The 27,481-nt window shown below is 50.4% G+C and overlaps 1 protein-coding gene across 6 annotated transcripts in view; it reads left to right on the top strand.

Annotated features, from left to right (window-relative positions):
* SYT6 (synaptotagmin 6) overlaps positions 1-12,819 on the top strand; it is a gene marked incomplete at both ends in the record, with an annotated part of 56,365 nt that extends 43,546 nt beyond the window's left edge. For 2 of the 6 annotated variants that reach the window (XM_084242673.1, XM_084242677.1), the window contains 4 exons: positions 454-574; positions 5,184-5,355; positions 7,533-7,683; positions 12,748-12,819. In XM_084242673.1, the coding sequence (XP_084098799.1) occupies positions 454-574; positions 5,184-5,355; positions 7,533-7,683; positions 12,748-12,819 (516 nt within the window). Of the gene's footprint in view, positions 1-453; positions 575-5,183; positions 5,356-7,532; positions 8,104-11,070; positions 11,089-12,747 lie in introns of those variants that run through there. The other 4 variants (XM_084242676.1, XM_084242675.1, XM_084242674.1 and 1 more) reach the window with 4 other exon arrangements.
* Positions 12,820-27,481: the final 14,662 nt, after the last annotated feature.

Below are 27,481 nucleotides of genomic sequence, written 5' to 3'. Positions count from 1 at the left end.
GAGAGCCGGGTGTGTTCCAGAGGGGCGAGGATGCTGCAGAGGGGCTGACAAAGAATGACTGCGCAGAGGCCGGGAAGCAGGTCTCTGGGAGGGGGGCAGTTGATAACCTGAGTGTGTCTTGTAAAGACACTGTCACGACCACAGAGCAAGCAGGGGGCCAGTCACGGGGGCCAGTGACTGAACAGGGTGGTAAGGAGGCTGCAGCCAAGGGCCCAGGATGGCAAGGACTCAGCAGAATCTGAGCAGAATTGAGAGGGAATAGTGAAGAAGACAGATTCTACCGAAAAGGCAATATTGGTGTGGGTGTCTTCATGCCCAGTTACTCCCAGCACGGAGGCAAGACCCTTGGGTCTTGAAGACATGGCACGCTGCCGCCAAGAACCCCCCGAGTGGCCCCACATAGCTGCAGGGGGCTCCGGGCCCTTCATCTGCCCTCTTGTCTGCTTCTTGCAGGAAAGCGTGGATTTGGGAGAGATCATGTTCTCGCTCTGCTACCTGCCCACAGCAGGCAGGCTCACGCTCACCGTCATCAAATGCCGGAACCTCAAGGCCATGGACATCACAGGCTATTCAGGTACCTGTCCTGCCCACGCGCCCTCCTGTGTGGTGTGCAGTGGCCCAGACATCGGGATTTGGAAAGATGTTGGGAGAGAAGGGGCAGAATTGCTGGTATTCTTTTTTTTTTTTTTTTTAATATTTATTTATTTATACAAGCACTGGGTACAGTCAGAAGCGCGGGAGGGTGAGAGAATTCACCAGAGCCAGAGCGGGGAGCAGAGCAGGCAGAAGGACCGAAGTACACTGCTGAGGGGAGCAGCGGGCGGCAGGAGAGGTCTGTGCGCCATGTGGGACCCTCCTCCCGTGGCCGGGGAGCAGCCGGGGATCGAACCGGTGCTGCAGCTTCCTTCGCAACCCAGCGCTCAACCGCTGAGCCACTAGGGAGGCCCAAGGTATTCTTAGAATAGGAAAACCATTTCTGGAGGCAGATTGCCTGGCTTTGAATTCTACTCCTGCCACCTCCTTCCTGTGAGATGTTTTGGTTTCAAATCTGAAAAAAGTCTTACATGGGTTGGTGCTTTAAGGGCCAGTGAAGTTCATTCATATAAATGCTTAGAATTGTGCCAGGCGTGTAATATGTGTTCTGTCCGTGTTAGCTATTACTATCATTCTTTCTCTTAGAGGAGGGAGAGAAACAGATGTGAATAAACAGAAGGAAAAAATTAAGGAAAAAAAAAATCTGTCTAGCTTATATAACTTGCAGGAGTTAAGTCAAGTTGGAGGGTGTACCTGTTGTAGGACCACACTGCCCTGCGGCAGCCCTGCAGACTGAGTCCAAGGAGCGAGGTCACCAAAAACAAAGTGCATTTGACCTTGAGCTTTTCCCAGGGCTTCAACCTCAGTCTGTTCCTGCAGGGTTGCACGTGTAAGGAGGAGAGATTAAGTCCTTGTCCAGTCCTATTCTAGCCACCAAGGAAATGCTGGCTTGGGGGCAGTGGCAGAGCCTGCAGGCTGGACCTGGTGTCAGAGGGTCGATCCTTTGCCACGATTCTGCAAGTCATTGTGGGAGAAGTTAGCTGAGTTTTGAAATAGCAGAGGAGGAGCTTAGGTCCCTAGAGCCTCCTTCCCCCTGTCGGCTCAAATTAGCCCGAGAAGTGAAATGGGGTGAAGCCTCCCAAAGAGGAGGCGCAGACAGTTTGGGCTGTGCTCAGAGCAGCAAATGTAGGCACAGCCCTGATGTTCCTCTGGCGCCCCACCCCCACCCCGCCCAGGAGGCACTTCTGATGATTCAGATCACCAGCCTCAACTACTCCGGAGGTGCCTCTGAATTTGGATGGGAGTAGATGGAAGATTTTTCCTTTATCCATTATTTACTTCCTGGAAAACTCCGAAGTATAATCACAGTCACCATAAAGAGGTGACCATGAAGTCGAAAACATCTGGGCCCCGGGGGCGGGGGGGGGGGGTAACCTGACGCAGATGTAGAAATGAGGTTTCAGGGGAAATTTGTGTGGAGATGTTGATTTGCTGCAGCTTTATCTCTGCTCCTGGCCCCCACGGTCTCTGCAGCTCACAATTTCCAGGCCAAAAGTCCTCCCCATAGCACCCACCTTCATATGTCTCCTTCTGTGGAATCTTCTGAATGTGGTGAAGAGCTTAAAAAACCCCTTTCGAGTGTGCAAAGCTCCTAGGCCGCAGCAAAGTCAGCTTCCTTCAAAAATACAGCCAATATAGATTTAATTTTAATATCAAAATAAGTGTGTGCTAGGGACGGAAATTCACTGAGGACTCTCCAGGATGCTGAGGGAAATAGGATTTGGCTGCCCAAGTCCCCACACTCTCTTCTCCTTTATAATTATATTGACATGCCGGAGAGAGGCTTATGGGGACGCCATGGTGGGGGGTGGGGGGACCATCAGGGCAGCTCCACATCAGAGGTTTGGGGGTGAGGGATTTTGCTTTTGCTAAGTTCTAACCTCCCTCTTGCAATTGCCTCTGTTTTCTGCCTGGGCTTGGAATCTGGTATTAAATCTCAGCTTGATTCTGAATATTCAGGGAGCCCTTTTCATTGGGGGTTTCTGTCTCCTTTGTTTACTCATATAAGCAAGTGTCTGCACCAGTGCTTGGGACGCAATAAACAGTGAATCAGTATGTGTAAATGGCGCATGAACGGATGGGGTATGGATGGAGGAACGCATACACTGCTGGGATGAGGAAACTTGGCAGGGTGACGCAGTGAGGACAAACGTGCCAGGGGCCTGTCAACCTACATTTTTGAGATTGACCTTGAGGTTGTCTTCAGCTCAGACTGTTTTGATGTTCGAATAGACTAGAAAGTGAATGGAGTTTATGAATGGCCTGTTCTTGACTCATAGGACCTCGAACTAATACCAATATCTTCCCAGGCAACTCAGTCTAAACTTCTGGTAAATCAATTCTCTAAGCTTATCTGTTGGTGCCAGGACAATAAAAATAATACAAAAGAATAAATAAATCATACAAAATAAGGACAGTAAGCCACAAATTTGTGGGGAGAGAGCAACCCCCTTATCTCTGTAGCTGGCCTGTACTGCTTCCAGTGTGGTTACAAATGTGAACTTTGGAGCCAGACAGACCTGAGCTCAAATCTCAGGTGAGTTTCTTAAACCCTCTGAACCTCAGTTTCCCTAATCTATAAAATGAGGAGGGTGATAAATATGTGCAGTTTAAATGATGTGACGTATGCACTGTACCTGGCACATACTCCGTGCTGGGTTATGACTGTCAGGCTGAAAGACATTGCTGGTCTTGGTCTCCCTTCTGAGAAGAGGCTGTTAGAGAGCAAAGGTCATCTGGAACCAGCTTTCCACTGGAAGCCACAAACTTCTGCCTGGGGAACCCTAGAAAATGGTCACCTATTTGCTTAGCCTCTGGGATGCTGGTGAGCTCATTGGTTCTGGTGAGGAACATATTACTGAGCTTTAAAGGCTGGATATGCCTCATAGGGGCAAACAGTTGGGGAAGGAAGCTGAGAATCCCTCAGTCAGTAATGAGGCCTGGTAGTTGAGGAGGCAGGTGGCTCTGCTATAGTTTCCCAAACCCAGTGACGTAGAAATCTGGTCTGCTGTGCGCATGGATGGAAGCAGGGATGGCAGGGGACGAGGGAGTCCTTGAGCAGCCGCAAGCCTGGGGACTCTTTCCAGGGCAAAGTCTACCCTGAAGGAGTTCAGAAGTTGCCACCTAAATGATGAGCCTTGGAGCTGGCTCTGCCCCCTCTCTGCGCAGAGCTGGGCACTGCTCTAGGCGCATGTGCAGGGGCTGGAGCTGCAGGAAGCCGGCCTAGGGCTGTGCTCAGAACTCTCTCCTGAGAAAATCCCCCTGAGAGAGGGTCCATTTAAGTAGACAGTCAGAGACAGCGGGTTGATGAAGCACCCCCTGCCTCCATGCCTCCCCTGTAAACCTGAGTGTCCCCGCGGTAAGGTGTCGCCACCATTGTCACATGGTTAGTAATGGCTCTTTTAGGTCTCCACAAAACACCTACCAGGCATGGAGTTTCTGGTTAGGTGTCACAGATCTAACTTCCCCTAAGCCCTATGCCTCGCCTGCACCCCAACGATGCCCAGGGAGCGTGACGGCCTAGGGGTGCTTGGGAGCCCACGCCTGAGCCAGAGAGCGGGAGTGGCTGCTTGGGCCAGCGCCTCCTGGCAGAGCCACACGAGCCCTGGCTTCTGGCCAAGAAGGTGTCTCCGCACACCCCTGTCTCCCAAGCTGTTATTAGCCATGAGTGGCCCTCCTGTTTCTCGAACTGTGCGGCATAAATAACAATTAAGATGTGACCAAGACACCTGTGCGAGGAGGAGACACAATAGGTGTCACCTCCCGTGGGTGAGTAGAAAATTCCAGGGTAGAAAGATGACCACGAAATACCCACTCCCAACACTAAAGAAGCAGCGAGGATGGGAGGCCCTTGGTCGCTGAGTGCAGACATCTCACGCGTGGAGCACGTCCAAGACCCCGCTGAGAAGCGAAATGTCAACCAGCTGCCCTGAATCTTCGGACCCTGCCTCGCTCCCCTCCGCCTCCCCCGCCGCCCAGCAGTGTGCCGGAAAGGGCTCCCCAGGGGCCCCTGCTCCCCCTTGGGTGCTGGATGGACGCGCTTGTGGGGAGGACACTGTCAGGTGGGGAGGGCACAGCCATTGTGATTGGCGCTGCTCATTGCTCTGACACATGGCCACTCCTCGGGCATTATGGAGTTCTATTTTTACCCCCTTATCCTTTGGTTAATCGTGCCGACAAATCCCAGAGAAAAGGACTCCAAGTAGGTGAAAGAAATAGAGTGTCTTGTTCAGCTTCACCGCCCTCTGGAGCGAGGCAGCCCTCGCGGAGCTGAGCTTCGGGCCGTGAGCCGCCCAGCCTTGGGCAGGTGTCTTGAATGATGGGGGGCCAGCTTCCCTATTAGTGGAAGTCCATTAAGCGCTCTCCCAAGAATCCCGAGGTCTCTAAAGACTCTGTGTTTATTAAGCACAGAGCGTCCTCAGAGACAGGTGTGCTACATAAATACAAGGTGTTTTAATTATTGGAACAACCCACTGATACCATCTGATGAGCAGCAGCAGGTCTAGGGTTTCCATCCCCACGCTGCAAATAATGTGCGAGGACATCTGTTTAACAAGCTTCGCTCCCTCCTCTCACCCCCGTTGGCACAGATCCATATGTCAAAGTGTCCCTGCTCTGTGACGGGCGAAGACTGAAGAAGAAAAAAACAACCATAAAGAAGAACACACTCAATCCGGTCTACAACGAGGCCATCATCTTTGACATCCCCCCGGAGAACATGGACCAAGTCAGCCTGCTCATCTCGGTCATGGATTACGACCGGTACGTCCGGGTCCCAGAGGGACACATTCCCTGCCCTCACCCCCTCTCCTTGCAGCTTCTAGATCTGGGACCTTGTGGTGCAAGGCTCAGGGGTCCAGAAGTCTCAACTCTACCTCCACCTAAGAAGGATACAGGGGTTTGAGGAGGAGTGTGTGTCCCCCAGGCAAAGAGTCAAGCTTTGCTTCCCAGCTGACCCATCTCTATCAGGGGATGTCAGTTTCCCTGAGTTCACTCCTGCCTATTCCTGCTCCTCTACTTGGCACCAAGGCACCACCTGTCCTTTATTATTTTTTTAAAGATTTATTTATGCATGCAAGAACTGGGGTACAGGCCAGAGGTGTGGGGGTGAGAGGATTCACCAGCGACAGAGTGGGGAGCAGAACAGACAGACTGACTGAAATTCACTGCTGAGGGGAGCAGCGGGTGAGACAGGAGAGGTCTGCTGGGCCATGTGGGTGGCTCCCTGGCCAGCCAGGTATCGAACTTGTGCTACAGACGCTGCGGATACCTTCATAGCACTGTGCTTAACCCCTTGGGAGGCCCCACCACCTGTCCTTTAAAATCCTTCCCTGTTCTCTCCACTTCTGCTGCTGCTGCCACTATCCTTTATGGTGGATGCAGCCTCCTAGCTGGCTCTTGTCTTCATCACCCCCTGCCTCAGTCCAGCTGATACACCAAAGACACACTTTCCCAAAGGCCTGGACTTGCTCTCTAGAACCATCCGCAGCTTCTATTGTCCAGGTGTAGTAGCAGGAAGGCCACAGGGCAGGATCTCTATGACCCGAGCAGATGGAGTAAAGGAGGTGTCCTGGAGCTGTCAGTGGCTTTTCAGGCTTTTATTGGGATTTTACTGGGTACACAGCAGGCAGGGGTGCCGGGGGGCCGGGAGGCTGGCAGGCCTCTTTTGGTCTCTCTTTCACTCTCGTTCTGCTCTCTGCTCTTCCGTTCATTCTGCTCTTCCAGCATCCCCATGACGCTGCCCTTATAAGCCCAGCCTTAGCCCAGGTGAATCCCATCTACCTATGCCCACACCCTACTCCAGGTGCCCGCCATCAGGCATGCATTCAGGCCGCAAGGATCATCCTCTATCCTGATGGCGGGAGGGCAGAAAAGCCTGATGCTTTTTCACTTACCCTACACTAGGCTCTCCCCCAGATGCTCAAGATATTCCGTAATCGGGACCCAGCATATCCATCTGACTTCATTTCTACTTTCTTTCTTTCTTTCTTTTTTAAAAATGTATCCTTTTTCTTAAAGATTTTATTCATTTATTTATACAAGCACTGGGTAAAGTCAGAAGTGCGGGAGGGTGAAGGAATTCACCAGAGCAGGGAGCAGAAGAGGCAGACCGGGCGAAATACACTGCTGAGGGGAGCAGCGGACGCGGCAGGAGGGGTCTGTCGCGCCATGTGGGACTCTCGCTGGCAGCCGGGGATCGAACCGGCGCTGCAGAGGCTGCAGGCAGCTTCACAGCCCACCGCTCAACTGCTGCGCCACCGGAGGAGGCCCTCTACTTCCTTTCTTGTCTTCTAATTATCCAAACCCTGCTCTTCCAATCCAGGCCCAAAAGCACCTTCCAACTACTCCAGTCAGTGGAAGTTCTTTTCTCCAGTTGTCCCTTGAGCTGGAGGAGAAAGAAACCATGCAGTAAAGCCTCAGTCCCGGATTTCTAACACATCTCTCGGCAGTAGTAGGAGCTCGGTGAACATATTTGAGTGATGACTGATGTTCTTACTGAGTGGATAAATCACATCCCAGCCACTGGGCGCAGGGAGGAATGGTACTCATAACAGGGTGATTTATTTCCAAATGCTCACATCTCAAGCTGGGATGTGATGCTCGCTGAGTCACGGAAGGAAACACACTTAAACTCTCCCCCTTCCTAAAGTCAGGCCATCTGCCCACCATTTCCTCAAATTCTAAACAAGTTTATAAGCCTTTGCTCCTCTGTCTGTGTCCAACACTCACCCAAGAAGGCTGGGCGAAGCTTCACTGCCTCTGGCAACCTGAGGACCTGCCAGGCATCTCTTTCCAGAGTTTAGCACTCTCAGACCTGCCGCAGAGTCTGGGACCCCTGAGCACCCTCTCTGAGGGTGTGCTGGTGCCAGTGACGAGGCCCTGAGTGCCCTCTCTGAGGGTGTGCTGGTGCCAGTGCCGGGGCCTCGTGTCTCCCGCAGAGTGGGCCACAATGAGATCATAGGAGTGTGTCGTGTGGGGATCAACGCCGAAGGCCTGGGCAGGGACCACTGGAACGAGATGCTGGCATACCCACGGAAGCCCATCGCACACTGGCACTCCTTGGTGGAGGTAAAGAAATCCTTCAAAGAGGTGGGTGAGGTCGTGCTTGCCTTGGCATGTGTGCTGCATGGCGGCGTGGGCTGGAGAATGGCAGTTGGCGGCTGCAAGCCCCCAGCTTTGGCGGGTCCTTCTGAGGTGGCGCCTGGGGGCTTCTCCCACAGTGTGGAGGTCGTGGAGAAGGATGGCAGGCAGCTAGCTGACAAAAAGCCTCTGAAAGCAACACCAAGTTCTAAATGGAAAACAAAAGCTTGGAGGAAGCCTTCCCAGCAGCTCCACAGTGCCAGGCCCGGAAGGCTTTCACAAAGCCCCTGGGCCAAGTCAGTCCTTTAGGAGACAGCCCCACAGGGGTGAGATAAGACGTTGGCAGCAAATTCTGCCCCTGTTAAGCAGTCAGTTCCCTGAGTGCACAGCCAGCAGTTCTGGGAAAGTGCTCACTGCCTACGTGGCGATCTCGGAACAAGGCCTCCCCCGAGAATGCTGGTCCCCACCTTTGTTGGAGAAGGTGTCACGCTTTCTGGCAGGTGCTCCCGGAGGAGTGAAGGCCTGGGAGTCTGGAGGCTGGGGCCCCAGTCTCAGCCCCTGTCACTTCCTGTATCATCCCAAGTCAGTCATTTCTCTCAGAACTGCAAAGAAAACGTCCCGTCCCTTCCGGCCCGCCCCACGCCCTCGGCCCCCTCCAACTGCAGAGCCTGCCATTGACCACATGGGTGGTCCCAGTCCCACTTTTTCTCAAAGGAGCTGGGATGTTGACCAGGCAAACTTCAAACTTCATGTTGAATATTTCATAACCCAACACTTCTCCTAGAAAGTGAGGTGATTCACTCATCCTAATAGGGGTCAAGCTTAGGAAGTCTGTATAAAATTGGAAAATGTACTAGTAAAAAAATAAAACTCGATCCCTTCCACCACAGAGTCCCCAAACTTAAAAGCAGAGATGCCTTTAAAACAAACATCTCCTCCCCATGCCCTGCCATCCAGAAAACGTGGGGCAGCAATCTAGACGGCCTGCCGGACCCCCGCTCCTTCTCACGGTGGACAAACCACCTCTACCCACTTCCACCGGGAGAGAGATCTCAGGAGAACAGGGCTGAGGGGACTGGATGCAGGGGATCCCTTAGGAGACAGATGCCTCCAGGAAGCCAGAATAATTGATTTACTCCCAGGTAGCCTGTGCCTTTGAGGCCAGCAGAGAGGAGCGAGCAGACACCAAGCTCCTGGCCGCCAGAGACCTCTTGTTTCTATCTTGTGATTTTCCCACCACTGTGGGATTTTATTGCCTCTGCGCTCAGGTGCTCCTCCCCACCGAGGCCCCTGGTTCCCAGAGGCCCTGTCCGCAGAGAGTGGGTGGGGTCCCACCACCAGCCCCAGCTACCTGGGAGGCCGCTACTGGGCGGAGTCTGAGGCTATCTGGAGCTCCCTGCACCTCACCCAATGCAGGGTTGACTCAGGCCAGGGAGGGCCCCAAATTCTTCCTGCTTTTTAAAATCTCTGGAGATGTTAAGAATAAAATCAGTACACTAAAATTCTTGGGATGATTTAAGGACGGGGCATGGGATGGGAACTAACAGGCCTCGATGGCCTGCGGGACCCCTGGCAAGCACTGCCCAAGCAGGAAATGGAATCATAGGCCCTTCCTACCTCTGCCTTTCCACAAAGCACTGACTCTAAAAGACATCCGGGCAGGCGAGCCCCCTCTTGCATTGCTCTGTAATCTTGAACCTGTAAGAACCCATCACTGGTACCAGGCTGGGCCTGTGCTTGCAAACTGGGCATAGAGGACGAACAGCGGCTAGGGTTGGGGTGTGGGGTGCCACGGAAGTGCTGGGGCTGGGCCCAGAGTCGCTCTCCATGATGAACACAGCCTCATGAAGCCAAATAATTGATTCTAAGTCTTGTTTCTTGGAGAAGTCCCACTCCCTAGTCTGGACTACAAAAGAAAGAAGATAAAGTAGAATCAAGCCCTTGAAAATGAATATTTGATGAGACAGTAAAGGGAAAGTAACAGTATATGGAAAACGAAAAGAGAATAAATTGATTCATGTCCTTTGGGTTTACTTTTTCTTGACCTGGCAGCTGAGCTGTGAGGCTGCCTGTCCTCCCCGACCACCCTCACCCCACCCCGGGCCCTTGTCCTACCTTTTCCTGCTCAGCTGGTCATTTCTCCATGAGGAGCTGAACGTGACACTTGCCTCAGCAACTCAGGATTTCATCAATACCAATTTGTATACCTTTTTAAACAGCACAGTTTGAGTATCTTTATTAAAATGCATCTAAAAATGCACCGGGCTGCTATTAAACACCCTTGGCATTCCTGGGGTGCTTTGTACATGCACGTTTATCATCTCCACTTTCTTTAAGGCTCACATCCTGACTTCTTTTCAGTCCTGTTCTGGACACTGAGCAAGAGACTTGTTCCTTGAACTTGTTTCTCCCATTTGTTCAATACGTCAAGAAACAGTGTTCTCCAGCTCGTGGGAGACAAACGCCACCAGATCTGTAAAGCGCTGTGTCTATGTGGCGCCTTTCTGAGAGGTTCAAGTGCTGTGATCATTGCCATTTTATTAATGAGGACAGAGGGCACCTTCACTGCTTGCTTGTTTGGGGGTTTAAAATAATGTCGAGAGGAACCAATGAACAGATAAGGTTTTTTTTCTTGCTGGGATTTTTTCATGAATAAAAAAATTGATGGAGCCATAGCAAGTATCCCTCCCCAGCGGCACCCCACGACCCCTGCCCCCCCAGGGCAGCCCTGCCTGGTGCTGCGCATCCTCTCTGTTACACACACCGCACAGGCTGGCCAGTGACCTTCTCCAGGCGTTCTGTTATGAAGGGCCAAGTTCAGATCACCTGCCAGAGACTGTAGCGCTCTGCTGGAATGTGCCCATAGCAGGACAATGGAAGTTCTGACTGGAGCACAGCCACCTCGGAACAACTCTCTTCCTGTGCGCAGGGGGCCGGTTCTTGCTGTTTTGGGCTTCCTAGGCGGCCGGAGCCATTCACCTCATTGTCCGCGAGCCCCAGCCCCCCCTGTGTTTATCTGCATCGGAGAAGTCAGGGCTCGCTGGGGAGCGAGTGTGTCTTCTTCATTTGTCTGTGTAAACAATGATGCTCCATGTGACTTCCTTTTTGGGCTATTAGAGCAAAAGAGGTACCATGCGTAGCCACTGCATTTCTCTTCTGGCGTGACCTCGCCATCATAGAGCGATGGCACGCTTACCCCAGAAAGGAGCCCGTCACACGGTGTGACTCTCCCCAACATCCAAGCTGTAACAGGAGAAGCAGGACCTCTCCAAGGAAGGTCTGTTCGATGAAAGTACTCGTAATCACTGTGTCACCTTCTGGTTAAGAAACACTGGAGTCAGAAGTTCAGCGTGGGCTTGATGACCAGGCACTTATTTATCTAAAATATTTCACCAGGGAAACCCTCGGTTGTGATTTCATTCACGTGGATGCTGCCAGCAGAGAGACTGCCACCCGGAGTTAGGAGTAAGTACCTGGTGTGGACCCAAAGAGGTTAGGTTTCTTCTTACATCTTTTTGTGTCCTTCCCCGCAGTGTGGCAGATGCTGTGACAGCAGCAGGGTGAGTGGAAGGGCTCTGAGTTGCATCCAGGAGGCCCAGCTCTGGACCCTGTCTCTACCCTGGCTAGCGGGGCCTTTTGCCTGCTCTGTCTGTTTCTTTGCCTGCAAGAGCAGGAGAGCTCGGCGGGGTGATCCCCCCACCCCCAGGTCTAGCATGCAGAGATGGCTCAGCCCGGGGTCGTGTGACAGTGGTCTGCCCTGATTGTCCAGCTCTTGCTTTCACAGAGGCCCTCAGGCAGCCTGTGGAGGATGACACCAAGGGGCTGTGGAGAACAAAGCCAGGGGGAGGATGACAGGGGCTTCCTCTAGAGCTGGGAGTGTGCAGGTAGCTCAGCAGGCCTGGGTCTCCTTCCACCAGTGGGTGTGTCCCCCCACCCCATAGGAGGTGTTGGGTCACAAATGGTCTATTCCTGAGGCAGGTCAGCCTTGTCTAGAGATGGCTTTGCTGAGGGGGACCAGGGTCCTTCCTCACCCCACCACCATGTAGGCACAAACTCAGCTGCAACTCCTACTGGCCCCCCTCCTCTCCCTGCCCCACTGCACACTGGAGACCCCTGGAGCTCCTGAGAAGAGCTCCATGCCAGGCTCAGAACGGCCAGCAGCTTGGCCTCTCTCTCGGAGCCTTGGGCCTGAGGCTCCTAGGAGAGGGTTGGTTCTCCTCAGCTCACAAAAGGAGCAAGCAGTCACCACCGACTCACTGGGAAATCACACAGCCCAGACAGGTGAAGAATAGCCACAGGGTCAGATCCTTGTCCAGCTCCGACTGGTTCTTCCATCTAAAGGAGGGTTGAAAGGCTCAAGCCAAGAGCCACCATCCTCGGCCTCTCCTTCACCCCATCAGACCTCGTCCCACCACCGCTTCCACCCAGGGGTGAGGGCTGGCCTGAGAGGAGGCAACCTGTGAGAGTGGAGAGCTGAGGAGAAGCAAGGTGGAGAAGAAAGGGGGTTGGGCTGCTACCTGCTGACCTTCCAGCTCTCACCAGGTGGTGTGAAAACCCTCGGGAGCTCTAGGACCGAAGAAGAGCGCTCACTGCTAAAGCAATAGCAGCGTTTTAGCTGTTCGAACGGCTCCCAGACAAATTGCTAATAATTCATGATCGTGGGTTCTTGGCAGACTCTGCAGACTGCCTCTTTCGCTGCTAACATAATCTGATTTCCGTGTGAAAAATGGCTGAAGCACTCAGAGAAGGTACACTCAGTGCACCTCATTAAATCACACACACGCGCGCACATGCACGCACACACATGCACACACACCCATGTACACGCTGCACAGTGAGGAAAGCTTTAATTATCTCTGCAGTAGGTTGTTTTTTTTTTTTTTTTTTTTTAGTCAGGTATCCCAAGCTAGAAGCTCTAAAGCTGTTTTCCTTATGTTTTTGCATGGCCAACCGCAAAAATCATGAAGGCTTGAAGAAGCTGGGAAAAGTGACTTCAGTGCATGGGCTGATGTTTCGGAAGTTGGAACAGCCCCCCCCCCAGCCCACGATAACCACTTTCTCTCCTCTCCGCAGTGGCAGGGCCGAGCCGCCAGCTTCGACAGCGAGAGCTCGGGCCCATGTCCGAAACCACCTCCGACACCATGAGCTGCACGGCCGAGCGACACCAACGGGACTCAGCAGCGTTCATTTTGCACTCGTTCAACCGTCTACACAGCGCTGAGCGGAGCGGCAGCCAGGGCGGTCTCCCCGAGTCCTCACCGCTCCATGTAGGTCAAGGCCAAGACACCTGTCACGTGGTCAGATCTGTCTTCGTTTTTTTCTGTCTCCCAAGGTGATGTTTTTTGTGGTTTTCACTTTCTACGGATCTGCTGTCAAGAAATGATGAACAAAAGATGAAGCGTGGAGAGCCCAGAGGTCGGTTCTAGAAAACACAATGTAAAATAGTCGTCTCTGGGGGGAGGTGGTTTGAGTTTCTGACGTTTTGTGTCTCCACCAAGCTCCCCCACCCAGAAGGACCATGGAAGCAGGGCTGCGCTTTCTGTGTGGGCAGGAACAACGTCAGCCAGTGGAAGACCGTAAAGACATTAGTTAAGACTTTAAAGGTGAATTGTGATTTTTGGAAACTCTTTGCTGATGTGACCTATGTCAAGACAAGGACTTCTGGTCCCATATGGATGTGGGTGGGGGGCTCTGCGGTGTCTGGACTCTTTAGCTGGCTGTGGGGGGCTCCTCACTCGCCCCTTCCTCATAATCCTTCCTCACTAATTGAAAATGTAGCTCCCTCAAGGGAACACAGTCACTGTCTTTAGGAACGATTCTGCAGAAAGGAAACTTGCCATATGTTTTCTGGCGTGCCACAGCTAATGACCACATTTGTTTGAAAATAGGATCTTTGTTCTCAAAAATAATCTTCACTGTAAAGAAAGGAGGCACATATGTTGGAGAATGATTTCTGCATTATACATAGCTTTATAATCCCACGAAGTACCAAGCAGCTGTTTAAAAAGCCTAAATAGATCAAAGCAAAACTGAGATAAAATGTGCTTTCCTGAATGGGGAGTCTTGAAACCCCAGTGATGGTTGGAGTCCATCTTTCCACGCGAGTGTTTTGTTGATGGATGCTGAGTCAGCTTAAGCCTATTACAGCCCCCTGGACACTGGGACAATATTCATGTTAAACTTTAGTTCTATAAATTACTAAGTACTTCAGTGTTGTTTGTTTCAGTGGTAATGAAGGTTTTTTTTTTTTTTTTTTTTTCCCTTTAGAACTCTACCTTAGCCAAATTCAGTTTAGGAAAAAAAATGTTCAACTTTTCTGTATTGTAATATTATACTTATGTTGAATTGATAGTGACCTCCCCACCAACCCCCTATAATTAGGTTGATTTGCTCAATCTTAGTTTTTCTTGCCCTGGTAAATGCGTGGAGTTTCCACTTCAACTTGAGATGACACCTTGTCGATTTCCAGAGTTGTGGGTAGGACTTGCAAGAGGTGAATGTGCTGAAGAAGGCCTTCTTGCTGATGGAAGGCCGAGAACGTAAAAGCTATCCACACGCCGTGTGTCTTACTCTTTATATCTGTCATCTGCTTTAGGGACAGCAACTCAATAAGTCTCCCTCGTTTTCAGCTGAGTTACCAGGTTTTTCTGCTGATAAAACTTTAGGGAGTTTTCTAGTTCTAAAAATGACCAGACTGGGCATAAGGTATGTGGTTATTGTTGCAAAAGATGTTTTCGGTCTAGAAAAGGAAATGTAGATAAACCAAATTCCACCCTGGACTGAACCATAGGCCAGTCCAGGTACTAAGGTGTCATTGGTATAAAGATTTTCTCGCCAGATGTGTTGTGAGTGATAACCCTTCCTAGTCAGGCAGACGCACAGCCTAACAGCTGGATGTGCTCTTGAGAGGAAGACAAACACAAGGCCATGGCAAGACTCCTGGCAGGCCATAAACCTCCTTCTGTTTCTTAACTCCAGACTGAGCCACTTGAGTTGGTCTCAATCACTGAGCAGATGCTGTGGGTCCTGTAACGTATTTCCAGGGCCAGAAAGTGAGGGGTGAGGGGTCTTTCCAAAAGTGAGCTCAGTCTCCATGGCCAGCGGTCACCTCACCTTCAAACCCGTAGTCGGAAGTGCATCTCTATGCTTCTGGAGCAGGGAGTTCGCTCCTCTTGCGCCGTAAACTAGCCGTTGTTCCCGCCATTCCTCGGTTCCGAGCCGCTGTCCCATGCAGGAGAGCCCCTGACGGTTTTGGAGAATATTTTCTGAGCAGATTATGGTCAGCCCCACACCACCCTAACCAACTGCTACTACGCCAACTCTAGTCCTCTGGGTACATATCTCCAGGCGCAGCAGCTTACCCAGGGTTCTGTCGGCTCCTGGACCCCCACCCCAGGCATCCTCAGGGGAGAAAGTCCTCAACCTGAAGCAGGAATGGAACATGAATGTCTGCCAACTTCAATATCTAGTCCGACATCTCTCCTTCGCACGTGAGAACAAAAGGAATTAGAAGTTCAGCATAAAATGATATCCAAGGTTGACTCATTTTTAATGTCTTCTGCTAAGGAGAAACCGCTTGGGTTGCTATTGTGAGCTTTGGTGAAGTTGCAAAAACCAGGGCATTTTGCACATAGATTTCTTTTTTTAATGCAAAGTTCCCTTGTCCTTTATTTAGCAGTGTTTCTGGGCTGAAAGATTCCCTCTCCCCCACCCCTCACATACTCAAGATGTTAATTAATTGCATCGTCATTTAAAAAATTATGTTGTTAATTACTGCTCTGTGTCTTCCCGCCCCTGTCACAGCCTGGAGTTTTTATTCAATTAAATCTGTCTCTTGCCCATATCTCTTGTCATTGTGTGTTCCTGAGGTTAAACTGCGCACGTGCACACACACACACACACACACACTCCTGCACAGCTTTTATTTTTTAATCTTCATCTCATATAACCACTTCCTTTCAATCAGAGGTGTAGCAGAAGGGCTTGTTTTTTATTTTACCCAGTGAAAGCCTGCAGACCCCCTAAGACTGGAATCTACCTGTGCTTTGTTCAATTGCTCCTCTGCTGTTCAGCTCAGCCAGCAGCCCCTCCTGATGCCGAAGCTTCTCCCTTGTACCTAGGGTGTGTGACGCTTTCTCCCAAGAGGAATCCTGCTCTCATAAAACACAACCTGGCAGAGTGATGAGAAAACCCTACTGCAGACTCAAATGTAAAAGGATGTTCTAACTTAATAGAATATCTTCTCTGCTCACCCCTGAGTTTTATAATTAATTTAGACGGCAGCCCATAGAGAGGAGAGCGGAAGGCACCGCTGTCTTGCACTTGCGCACCTAATTACTGGCACTCCAGAGTGAGAGGCCACCGGGGGAGCTGAATGCCTGAGAGAAGTGCTCTGCTGGCTGAGGTCGCCACTGCCCCTGGTTCTGCCCTCCCGCCAGCCACCCAGTGCAGGCAGGCCTGGTGATGCTGTCGGGGCAAACATCTCTGGTGGTTGGGCTGGGGCGTGCAGCAATCACAGCCTTCAGGTTCCAGTGGCTTATTTCTCATTCATGCCAGGTGCCCATCATAGGTCAACACAGAGGCCTCTACTCTTCGAATTTATTCAAGGGTGCTCAGGATGTCAGAGCGGCCAACAGTTTCAATGACACAAGTTGTCATGCACCAGGAAATGAACACCCGAGTGCCTCCCACTGGCCTCGGTGCCCTGGCCTGGAAGTGACACACATCTCTTCCCTTCACAGCTCATTTCCTGGGGAATATTCACATGGTCTCCAAAAACAGAAGGGGTTCAAGTGCCTGGGGTGCAGGGGAAGGGAGAATAACTAGAAATGTTTGGTTAGCAGCCTTGGGAAGACCAGGGGAACTCAGAACTCAGGAGGGTGATAGCTACTGGAATGGCTGATTCAAAGAAATGAATAAAGAGAAACTTCTATTTGCGTAGAGTGAAATCAAGGACTATAGACTGAGCCACACAACTGTGCTAGCCTCAGACCTGAATCTCCCCCACCCCCCAAAAGTTATAGTCTAGTAAACTGGCAAGTTAAGTCGCTACAGTTCAGGGTAGAATGTGGAAAGTGCGGTTAGGGAGATGAATGAAAAGCCTACAGACGGTGGAGAAAGAGTATCACAGCTTGGCAGAATGCGTGACAGCTTCAAGAAAGAAGGGGCATCTGATCTAGGTACTCTAAGGATGCCAGGGTTTGAGGGTGTGGAAGTTGAGGAGTCCCTACAGGTGAAGGCCCAGAGCAGAGGACTTCCCACAGCTGCCAAGCACCCTGAACCCAGGGGGCACTATAACCCCCCTGAGGGTGACTGCTGTCTTGCTCGCCGGGTCAGGCCCAAGGAGTCCTTCCCTCCCACCCCCGGAGCCCCACCCCACCAGGCTGCAGACCTGGCCTTGCCTGACACTTGTCACCCCTGACTGGGTGAAGTGCCCCTCCCCTCTCCACTGTGGCCGGTTTCTGCCTGGCTTCCAGATTCAAGGTAGCAGTCACTCCCCATCCACTTACCAATGCCCACCTCCACGGATGGTTTCTCAGCCAGAAGCCACTCAGGACTTCATGATCGGCGCTGTGTCCCCTTCTCCTTGAGGTGAGCCCGTCCAGATGTCTGAGTCCAAGTGCAGGGACCAGGGCTGCCTCTTCCTGCTTTTCCTCTGGACGTTTCATAGCTGCACTCGGCCCCGAGGAGAGGCTGGCGGCGAGGAAACCAGTGGGCAACCGCGGTGGTCCACACAAGAGGGATGCAGGGCTGAGCCAGGCGGTCATTGCAAGGAGAGACAAGGGGGCTCCTCTAAGGTATGGGGACCACGGGCAGACAATGCAACAGGGCTGTCAGCTGTGCACACCCAGCAGAGGGGGAGCAGCAGGGGATTCAAACATTTTGTATGTTTTTACACTCGAGGCACCAGAAAAATGATGGTGCCTTCTGCAGAAACCAGAAATTCAGCAGAACAAGTTAAAATCATGAGGCTGGCTTGGACCAAACTGGGTTTGAGATACCGGATGGCTGCAAGCAGACAGCTACAGTTCATGATGCAGCTGGCAGAGAGGTCGGGCATGAGATGCTAATTTATAGGAAGCTTACACACCAGAATGGGGCGTGCAGACAGGAGGCTGACACCACCACGCAGGTACAAGCAGACAAGGAGAGTCTCAGAGAGAGGTTGTCCAGGAATCATTAGCATGTAGAGGTCTAAGGAAAGGAAAGTGATATGAATAATAATGGAGCTGGGTTCCAGCACAGCTGATCTATGAAAATGCTGATGGACAAAAACAGATCAATCAAGGACTTCATAAAATGAGTCTTCATAACAGACTCAACCAAAGCACTTAAACATAACTTGAGTCACAAATCTCTCTTCACCCACCTTTGCAGGGACCCAATCCTTTGCTCTTCTGAGCTTTGCCAGCTTAGTCTGCTCTTTGCTGTTTTTAAAATGGTGGTACATTATATATCATACAATTTACCATTTAACCATTTTTAAGTTTACACTTCAGTGGCTTTAAATACATGCACATTGTTGTACAATCATCTTGCCCGTCGGCACAGAACTTTTTTCATCTCGCAAAACTGAAAATCCATCCCCACAAAACAGCAACTCCCATTCCGCTCTCCAGCCCCTGGCAACCATCATCCTATTTTCTGTCTCTGTGAATTTGATTACTCTGGGTAGCTCATATGAATGGAATCATATATTTGTCCTTTTGTGTCTGGATTATTTCACTTAGCATAATGCCCTCGAGGTTGCTATCATGTGTCAGAATTTCCTTCCTTTTAAAGGTTCATCTTTCCGTGTCTATATCTCCTACATTTTGTTTGCCATTCACCTGTCCATGGACAAGCAAGACGCCTTTTTCTTTTGGCTATTGAGAATAACGCGACTAGGAATGTGGTTGTACAAATACCTTTTCATGTCCCTGCTTTCAATTCTTTTGAGTCTATACACAGAAGTGGAATTGCTAGGTCACATGGTAGTTCTATTTTCAACATTTGAGGAAGCTCCATGCTGATGCCTTAATGGCTGCGCCATTTTACATTCCCAGGAGCAGCGTATAAAGTTTCCAATTTTTCTACATCCTCTCCAGTACTTGTTCATTTGTTTTATGTTGTGATTTTGATGGTCGGTGTCCTATGGTGAGTGAAGTGGTATTTTGTGCCTTTAATTGGCATTTTTCTAGTCATTAATGAGGTTGAGAATCTTTTCTTGTGCTCATTGGCCATTTGATATCTTTTTTGGAGAAATACCTATTCAAGTCCTTTGTTCGTTTTTGAGTTGTGTTGTTTTTTTAATTGATGTTGAGCATTAGGTATTTTCGATATATTCTGGGATTTTAACTCCTTAAATGAATTGCAAATACTGTCACCCATTCTGTGGGTTGCCTTTTCACTTGGTGGCTCTTTTTCTTTTATTCATACATGTTTTTAGTTTTATTTGGGTTTTTTTTTGCCTTTTTATTTAAATATTTTATTTTATATAATTCTTATATCTTTTTTCATCTTTGCACAATGTAAGCATTTTCATTTTGGTTATATTCCCCATACAATTGCACCCCCCCCCTTATTTTGACTCTAGTCCTTCCTTTCCCCGCACCTCCCTCCCCCCACGCCCCGTACTGTGTCTCTGGTTTATAGTTGCTTGTTGATTTTGATTTTTACTTTGTATTGATTAGTCTTTTTCCTGATCTCTTATTTAGGTTTTCTAAATTCCTGCTATGAGTGAGACCATCTGGTATTTTTATTTTTCTTTCTGGCTTATTTCGCTGAGCATGATCCCTTCTAGCGCCATCCATGTTGCTGCAAACTGCATGTGTTTATCTTTTTTGATTGCTGAGTAATATTCCATTGTGTATATGGACCACATCTTCTTGATCCAATGCCCAAAAATAGATGAATATTTTTAATTTTAATGAAGTTCAATTCATCCGTTTTTTTCTTTTGTTGCACATGCAAGAAATCATCATCAAATCCGATGCTATGAAGCTTTTCCACAATATTTTCTTCTAAGAGTCTATAGTTATTACCCATAGGTCTTTGATTCATTTTTTGAGTTAATTTTTGTATCTTTTGCATGTGTGTATCTTGGCATCTTATTGAAAATCCTTTGGCCATATAGCTGTGGGTTTATTTCTTGGCTCTCTATTCTATTCCATTGACTATATCTGCCTTTATGTAGCACTACACTTTTGATTACTGTAGCTTTGTAGTAAGTTTTCAAATCAGAAAGTGTGAATCCTCCCATTTTGTTCCTTTTTGAATTTTAGAATGAATATTTCTGTGTCTGCAAAAAAAAAAAATCACTAGAGTTCTGATAGAGATTGCTTTGAATCTCTAGATTACTTTGGGTAGTCTTGACTGAGACCCATTTCTGTAATCACCCAGAAGCTACCATTTGCTAACATTCTGTCCACAAATCTCTGGGGTCCTCTCTCATGTTATGATAGTTGGCACAGACCAAAACACAGTCATGGAGGTTATACCAGCCTGGCAGACCTTTTATACCACACATAACCCAACTCTTGCCATTTTCCTATGGAAGTCATCTTTCACAGCTGCAAAATGCCTGTCCCAATTCCCAATCTACTGACCAAACTCAACCGATAGCCCAAAGGTCTCTCTCCTACCCCATCACTGTCCCAGAACAGTCAAGAAATTCAGCTGAACTTAGCCCCATTAATGCTGGCTCATCTTTTTTTTGCTTGCACATAGGTATTCACTCATTCACTCAACAAGCAGTGTCAAGCACCTTGTGTATATTGGGTAACATGCCCAAGCTGAGGCACACAAACTAATAAAGACTAACATACACTAAGCATTTAATACATGCCAGGCACTATTCTAGGTGCATCACATGCATTATCTCATTTAATTCTCTCTCTAATCCTAAAAGGTTAAGCAGTTTACCCAAGGTCACATAGCTGAACCTAGATAGTTAAATCCCACAGCTTGCATGCTTAAGTCCTATGCTAAGTTGTCTTCTAACAGCCCCACTGCTCTTCAGTGGGGCTCACAATTCAGAGGAGGAGCTAGACCCATAACTAGAAAATTGCTTTATAATGTGGAAAGGGAAGTGCTAGAGATAAGTCTGAGATTTAAGGCATTGTAGGGAAGGATAATGTAACTCAGCCATCTATACATATATCTTTCATGATGCATCCCTAAATGGACCCCCTGAGGCCTTGCCTCATCCTTTTCTGAATGGCTCATGCATACTAATTTGATCCCCTACATTAGTTACTCCTCCAGAGACAGCTGCAGAAGAGTCATAGTGTGTCCATAACACCAACCACAACCAGTCACCCCATAAACGCCTTCTGTGTTGGACAACTCCAGGAAGAATGAAATACCGTCGCTCAGAGAGCTACGGGAGAGCAGGCTTGAGTTCCAAAAGGCAAGAGGGTTATCACTCTACAGTATGCATCTCTGAACAAATCCTCTGCAACTAGACCTGATGAAAGGGAAAACCTGACATTGAGCTGCCATGGAGGGGGCAGACAGGACTCAGGGGGTTCAGAGTTACCCTGCAAACTCAGGAACTCACAAAGCAGCTCAGATGCCTGCCTTCTTGCTTGGCCGCATTCAGTACCAGAGGAATGAGTCAGCTCTGCAGGTGTCTGGCGTGGACCTACTCACGGTATATTAGTACTGGGGATGGGGAATGGGGAAATGTGTGAGTCTTTCCCCCGAGGTGACTTTTTTCTGCACAGATTGGGGAAGTTTGGTGACACATCGTAGATTATCCAGAGAGACAGGGCAGGGACGTGGGCAGGTGCCTCAGGCTTTCCTGCGACACGCAGCATTTCTTCTTTGTGGCTTTGCTGTGCTGTCTATGCCAGAGTCAGGTTTATGGGGCAATAAGGAATGAAATTCCACAGCTAGGTATTCTGAGTGTATTTGGAAGTGTGAGTCCCTGAGATGACAGAGGACTTGCTAATCACAGTTGAAAAGGTTATGGCCCTTTGTACCATGGTCTTTCATTGCTTTGGAGAAATTACCGACAGTGACACACTGCAGTTAAAAATGGATTGTGAAATCAAAGAGCCAGACAAGCTTCAGACATTGTCTTCCTAAAATTCCCAGCACCTTCTCTGCCAGATGGTCCCGTGCCTGACTTCCTAGGCAGACAGGTCCTTCTGGGCCTCCTGGTCTTGAACCTTGGCTGCCTGGGGTCCTGACTCCTGGACAATGAAACGCCAGGGGCAAGCTGACAGTAAAGAAAGCCTTTTGCTGCCGGATTTGGGTGGATTCACCTTTGACATGAATACATTTGGAAATCTCAAGAGCCTCGAGTCAAAAGATCTGGGGGAAGTCCTGGCTCCCCCACCCCAGGCGTCCCCTGGGCAGCTCACATCACCTCTGTGCCTCGTCCCCTCATCTGTAAAATGGGTGTAATCACCAGGATAGATGTGCTGGGGCTCAGCTTCTGATCTGTGCCCTGAGAACAGACAGCAGCATCGCTACTGCCCATGCCCTCTCTCCTCAAAGACCTGTTCACCTCTCCCAACCAGGTGACTGGAGAATAAAGAGAATCAGGGGCTGTGCTGCTCTGCAGAGGGGTGGGTATGTGGGGAATAAATAAGTGGCTCTGTAATTAATTTAGAATGACTAGCGCAGTGAACGTCGAAGAGAAACAAAGTGATGACATTTAATGAATGTGTCGGTCGATATCTCACTCATTTCAGCTGTCTTTTTAAATGTCAGATAACTCGCAACTCCTGTTCCTGCAGCTGGAAGGTTTATGCTAACACCACCCACCGATTCTGGCTTCTGCCCAGTGGGTTAGCGCGGCGCATCACTGCAGAAGCGGGAGTCCTGGAGGCGACAGGGACTGGGTACAATGCCCGTCAGCCCCAGAGAGCCAGGGGCTGCAGCTGCTCCAGCTCCCCCACTGATCCATTCTTCTCTCCCTTCGCCCACCTTCTTGCCATCGGCTATAAAAACACACAAAGAATCCACACCAAAAAAAAAGATAGCCGGTGTGTTCCCAGGGGGCATTCTCCCTGGCCCCAATTTTGCTTCTTCAAACTTCTTAGAGCGCTGACATCTTCAAGAGAAAACCTTAACTGAACTCCAGGGACAGAGAGAGCCAAGAGCCAATTGCTCCAGAAAACTCCAGGCTCAGGAATTTCTGTTCCTAGCTGGTGGGCCCTTGACTCGGTCCTCTAGAAACCCCAGGTAGCGCTTCCGAGGCCACTCCGGGGAACAAGCAAGGTGATTCTCACTTCAGGGAAAAATGAAGCCTGTGGCACTGAACAACCATCACCCCAAACTCTACCCCTGCCCTCCAAAGTGAGCTTCCCCGCTTTCAGGCCCAGCCAAGAGGCCAATCTCTTCAACCTTACTCAGACTTGAGGTGCCAGGAGGAGGAGCAACTACCACCCAAATGGAAAACTGGTTGGTGTTCAACTGACTGAGAAGCCTGCGTGGCTGAGAGGCTCCGGCTCGTGGAGCAGAGCGCAGCTGTGGCTTGAGGAGAGAGAGGGGCCTGGGAGCGGGGCCGGCAGGCGGCTCAGGACAGAGGGTGATAGATCAGCCTTGGCCAAGCCGGCTGCTCGGGATGTGCAGAGACATGTTGGGGCAAGTTTCCCACCCCGCCACTGTCCAGGGAGTCCATGCCAGCTTCTTGGGTGAAGCCAAGTCCCCAGAACTCCACCACCTAAGTGCACCCACAGGCAGAGCAGCACCAAACCACCGCCCCTTCTTACGAGCGTGCTAAGCCACTGGCTTGTTAAAGCAAGTGCTCCCGCCCATCTCTTTGGGGCTGGTCACCCCTCCCTCTGAGGTTCTCTCCTAACCTCACTCTGGCCTCTTCCACGGGACCCACATTTGCCGCCCCCCAGCTCACACACACACACCCCTAGAAGTGGGAAGGCCCAGACCCTGTTTTTGGCCTCCCCCCAATGCTGCTCTCTCTCCCTGGGCAGCTTCAACCGCCACCTGCCACTCTGTGCTGATGGCACCATACCCCAGATGCCACACAGCCCGGGCACCAGGCCCCCGCGCCAGCTCCCCGGGCAGCTGCGGACCTCAGGTGCCTTGTCCCATTGGTTTAACCCTCGAGGCCCTTCTCTCCCTTCCCTGGCCTCAAAGTCACGTGTCTATTCTGCACCTGTGATGACTCCTCTCTCATGCAGCCGCCCTGCTCTTTCTCTGACCCTCACGATCTCCCCCCAGATTACTGCTGTCATCTCCTTAATTTGGGGTTTCTACTTCTTCCTCTCCTCCTTGCTTATCCGGGGACCGAATACTCTCAAGACCGAAGGGGTTGAGCCGGCGGTGTCAATGTGTGAGGCTGTAAAACAAAGCTAGAGGGGCAGTTGTGGGAACCGGAGACCCTACTTGAAGCTATTCAAATTAATAGAAATTTCACAGCTAGGAAAATGAATCAGATTTGTCCCCAGACAATGACATTTCCACTCTAAACGGCCATTCTCCACTGCCTGGTGGTTTAATCACCCTAATACCTTGGGCAGGCATTCCACCGCTACTCAAAATTTTTTTTACTGACTCCCCTTTTGCCTACAGGGGGAAACGGATGATGAATGTTTGCAGAAAGCTTTAGAAATTGCCGAGGACTTTGCCTTACGTGAAATTGGCCATGGATCTGTTCAGCTTTCAGGCAGCCCTGGGTCTCCTCCTCCTCCTTCTACAGGCACACACGCAGCCCTTGCTCTCTTCAGGCCCTCCTTAAGCCGGACCTCCACCCCAGGATGCCCTCCCCTCCCCTGGACCTGAATCCCATCCTTGCTTTAAGGCCTAACGCCAGCCTCTGCCCACATTGGGAGCCAGTTGCTGGGGTGCTCCTGCGTAGACGCTGCTATGCTTTGCTTTGTGCTGCTATTTCTTTTCATGCCCACGTTCCTCCTCCACTAGCGACCGGGGCTAGAACCTTTTTCTGTCTGGCTCCCTCTGATGCCCTGTGTATCTGCACGCCAGAGAGGAAGCCCTTGCTGTGAGAGGTAGCCCCCTCCAGCCAAGGCCAGAGTCAGTACCCAGATTCAGAAAACCAAAAGTGGTTCAGAAACTTTCTAGAAAACCCAGTGTAATGGCAACAAAGGATATTCTCTCACTCTCAGACTTTACTCTACCTTGGAGTCAACTGAAAAGCTGAAGTGGAAATTGCTACCACTAAGGTCCTGAAGTGCTAGCCTGGGTCAGAGCCCAGGATCCTGTATTCCAACCAGCTGCTAGATGATTCTGATGCCAATAAACTCCAGGCCCATGCACGGAGGGACATTTGGCCCCAGAATTAGAGGTTTGCTTAACCTGGAGTGGTCCAGCTGAACCGAGGTCGGGAAAACCTTGACGCACTCAGTTCACAGGGGGACCTTGTGAATTCCACGTGGCTGGCTCTCACAAAGGGCTGCATTCAGGGACAGTCTTGGGGTGGGGGACAGGCCTCCGCTGTCCCCGCTCCTGCCTCTGCCTCCACAGAACAAAAGCAGAAGCAGACAAGTTGGTCATGACCGAGGGCATTTGCTCTGAACCAGCGATCCCGGCTGGGCACAGGCCGTGGCAGAGTCCGGCTCTGGCTGGGTGCCTCCTCCAGACGCCCTCCACCACCCTCTCCCTGACCCTATCTTTTCCTTCTTACAGTGAACAAGCACTGCCCAGGCTCCCAGGGACAGACACGGACGCACTTTAGGAAGGAATCTACTCTGGGATCGAGGACTGAGTGGAGCAGAAAAGAAAAGGCAGAGGCCGAGTGGGCGCTAATCCCACCCACTCTTCATCTGCTTTGGGTCTGGAGGTAGAGGAGGGGTCTTCTGAGCCACAAGAAAATATCCTGAGATGCCCCCAGAGCAGTGACCTCTCTCCTAAGCTCCCACATTCCTGCTGAGAAATCCGTGTGGGTGACGACAGCGCCCCCAACTCTGTACAGCCCACTCTCAACAGACTCCCCTCACGCCAGGCCACCTGACCCCCTTCTCGTGGTGATGGCACCATCAGAGGCTCCTCCCCAGGCAGAGCTTCCGAATCATCTTTCTGTTCCTCCCTCTCCTGGGCCCTAAGAAATAAGCCAAAAATTTCACCTCTTTGGAGGGTCCTCCCTGTGTTCACACTGCCCCAGGACCCCTTGGGACCACGGTGGCCGCTACCTCCCAACACACTCATTCCAGGATTACGTGTATCAGTTAGTATTATGTCTAGTCCATATGAATGCTAACACCAGCAGCCATCATCTGTTAAATGATAATGATATGCAGGCCCTGTGCCAGGTTCTGATTTAGCTCTGCCCTCAGGCCTAGGAACTAGGTAATGCTAGTTTTGTTTCATTACATACAGGAAACAAATCAGAGAAATAGAGTCACTTGCCGCAGGCCCAGGAGCAGAGATTCAATCCTAGATGAGTCTGACCCTAGCTGCTTTATCCTACCTCTGGAGGGCTGGGGCGCCATCTCTGCCTGCACCCCGTTGGTCACCCCTGAGCCATCAGCATGGACTATAGGTTCGTCTCTTGTCAGGGAGACAGTGCGCTCCACAGGACATTGCACCCAGGCCATGGACGGCAGACCACTGGCTATTTGCCCTGCTCTGCCCGAAGTGTAAGTTCCCACAGGCCCCCAAATGCTGCTGGGAAACCTCGGCCCAGGCCACCAAGTGTATCATATGTTATGTTACATGTAACCAGATTGAAATCACTGCCCCTACCCACACCCGCCTTCCTCCCGCTGCAAGGTGGTACCTGGGATCGGCTGCCTCGGATGATGGATGCTTTCAATATTCTGGCCAGTCCCACTAAGAAGGCTTGACCATAAACCAGCAGGAAAAGGTAATTAGGCAGCGTTTCCTGATGAGGTGGGAGGATCAGCAGGTGTGAGATCGGGGATCTGAGTCCTGGTGTGCGTTTAATGAAGTGTTGCTGTTCTCTTCACACATTGGATGGCAAAGCTTGAAAAAAATCCCAACCAACCTCTTTCCTCACAAGCCTGGATGGGGTTGGAGGAAGGGAGCCAAGTGTGCAAAAAAAAAAAAAAAAAAAAAAAAATTAAATAAATAAATAAGAAGTAAACAAACCAGAAGCGAAATAGAGCAGCCAGAACCTCAAGCTGTCTTCTTTGAATGCTCAGCCCTTCATTGTGAAAAGAACAACCAAAGGCAACATAGAGAGCCCTGGGGTCAGGGCTCTAGACAACCCCCTGGCACACAAAAGGGCTGGAGGAAGGGGCAGGGATGCTTAAAAATCAGTTGGGCCTTGGCTGCAAGTCATCCCATTTAAATTCTAACAAGGCCGGTATTGAGAGATAACAAAGGCCACTGTGTTTAATTAAGGGTATAAATGGTAGAAATATGAGACAGGAGCTTTTACGAGCTGTTAATGAGGTGGATGGGAAGCCTCTAAAAATAAACCACTGCAAGTTGAAAGGGTAATTAGGGGTGTGAAAATAAACAGAGGTTGTGGATTTGAGAGAAGTTCCAAGCAAAGTCTCCTCCAACACGCTCTTAGTGGAAAGCGCAGGCCAAAGAGAGGGCCCCGGGGTCAGGGTCGGCGAGGACACTCGTGGCCCCTAACATGGCTTTTCTCCTCCTCTCCAAAGTGGAGATGAGATTCCTCCATCACCTGGAGCCCCGTGAGGCTGGCTATGTGCCCCATGTAAGAGGGGGACCCCAAGGAGACCTGAGAAAATGGTAGGGATGAGAGACTTGCCAAGCTGAGGGGTAGTGTGAGGAGGGAACACTATGGTGGTGGATTGTGGGTGCTTGGTGGTGGGTGCGCCACGGTAATAGCACCTGAGGGGGGTCCTTATACCTCTAAAATATAAACAATAATGCAAACCATTACGTCAATTAAATATATATATATGTA

Source organism: Talpa europaea (genome assembly GCF_964194135.1).
Source record: "Talpa europaea genome assembly, chromosome: 9".
In the NCBI taxonomy this organism is placed as follows: Eukaryota; Metazoa; Chordata; class Mammalia; order Eulipotyphla; family Talpidae; genus Talpa; species Talpa europaea.
Note: the sequence above shows the minus strand (reverse complement) of the source record. Positions and strands in the feature narration are given on the sequence as shown.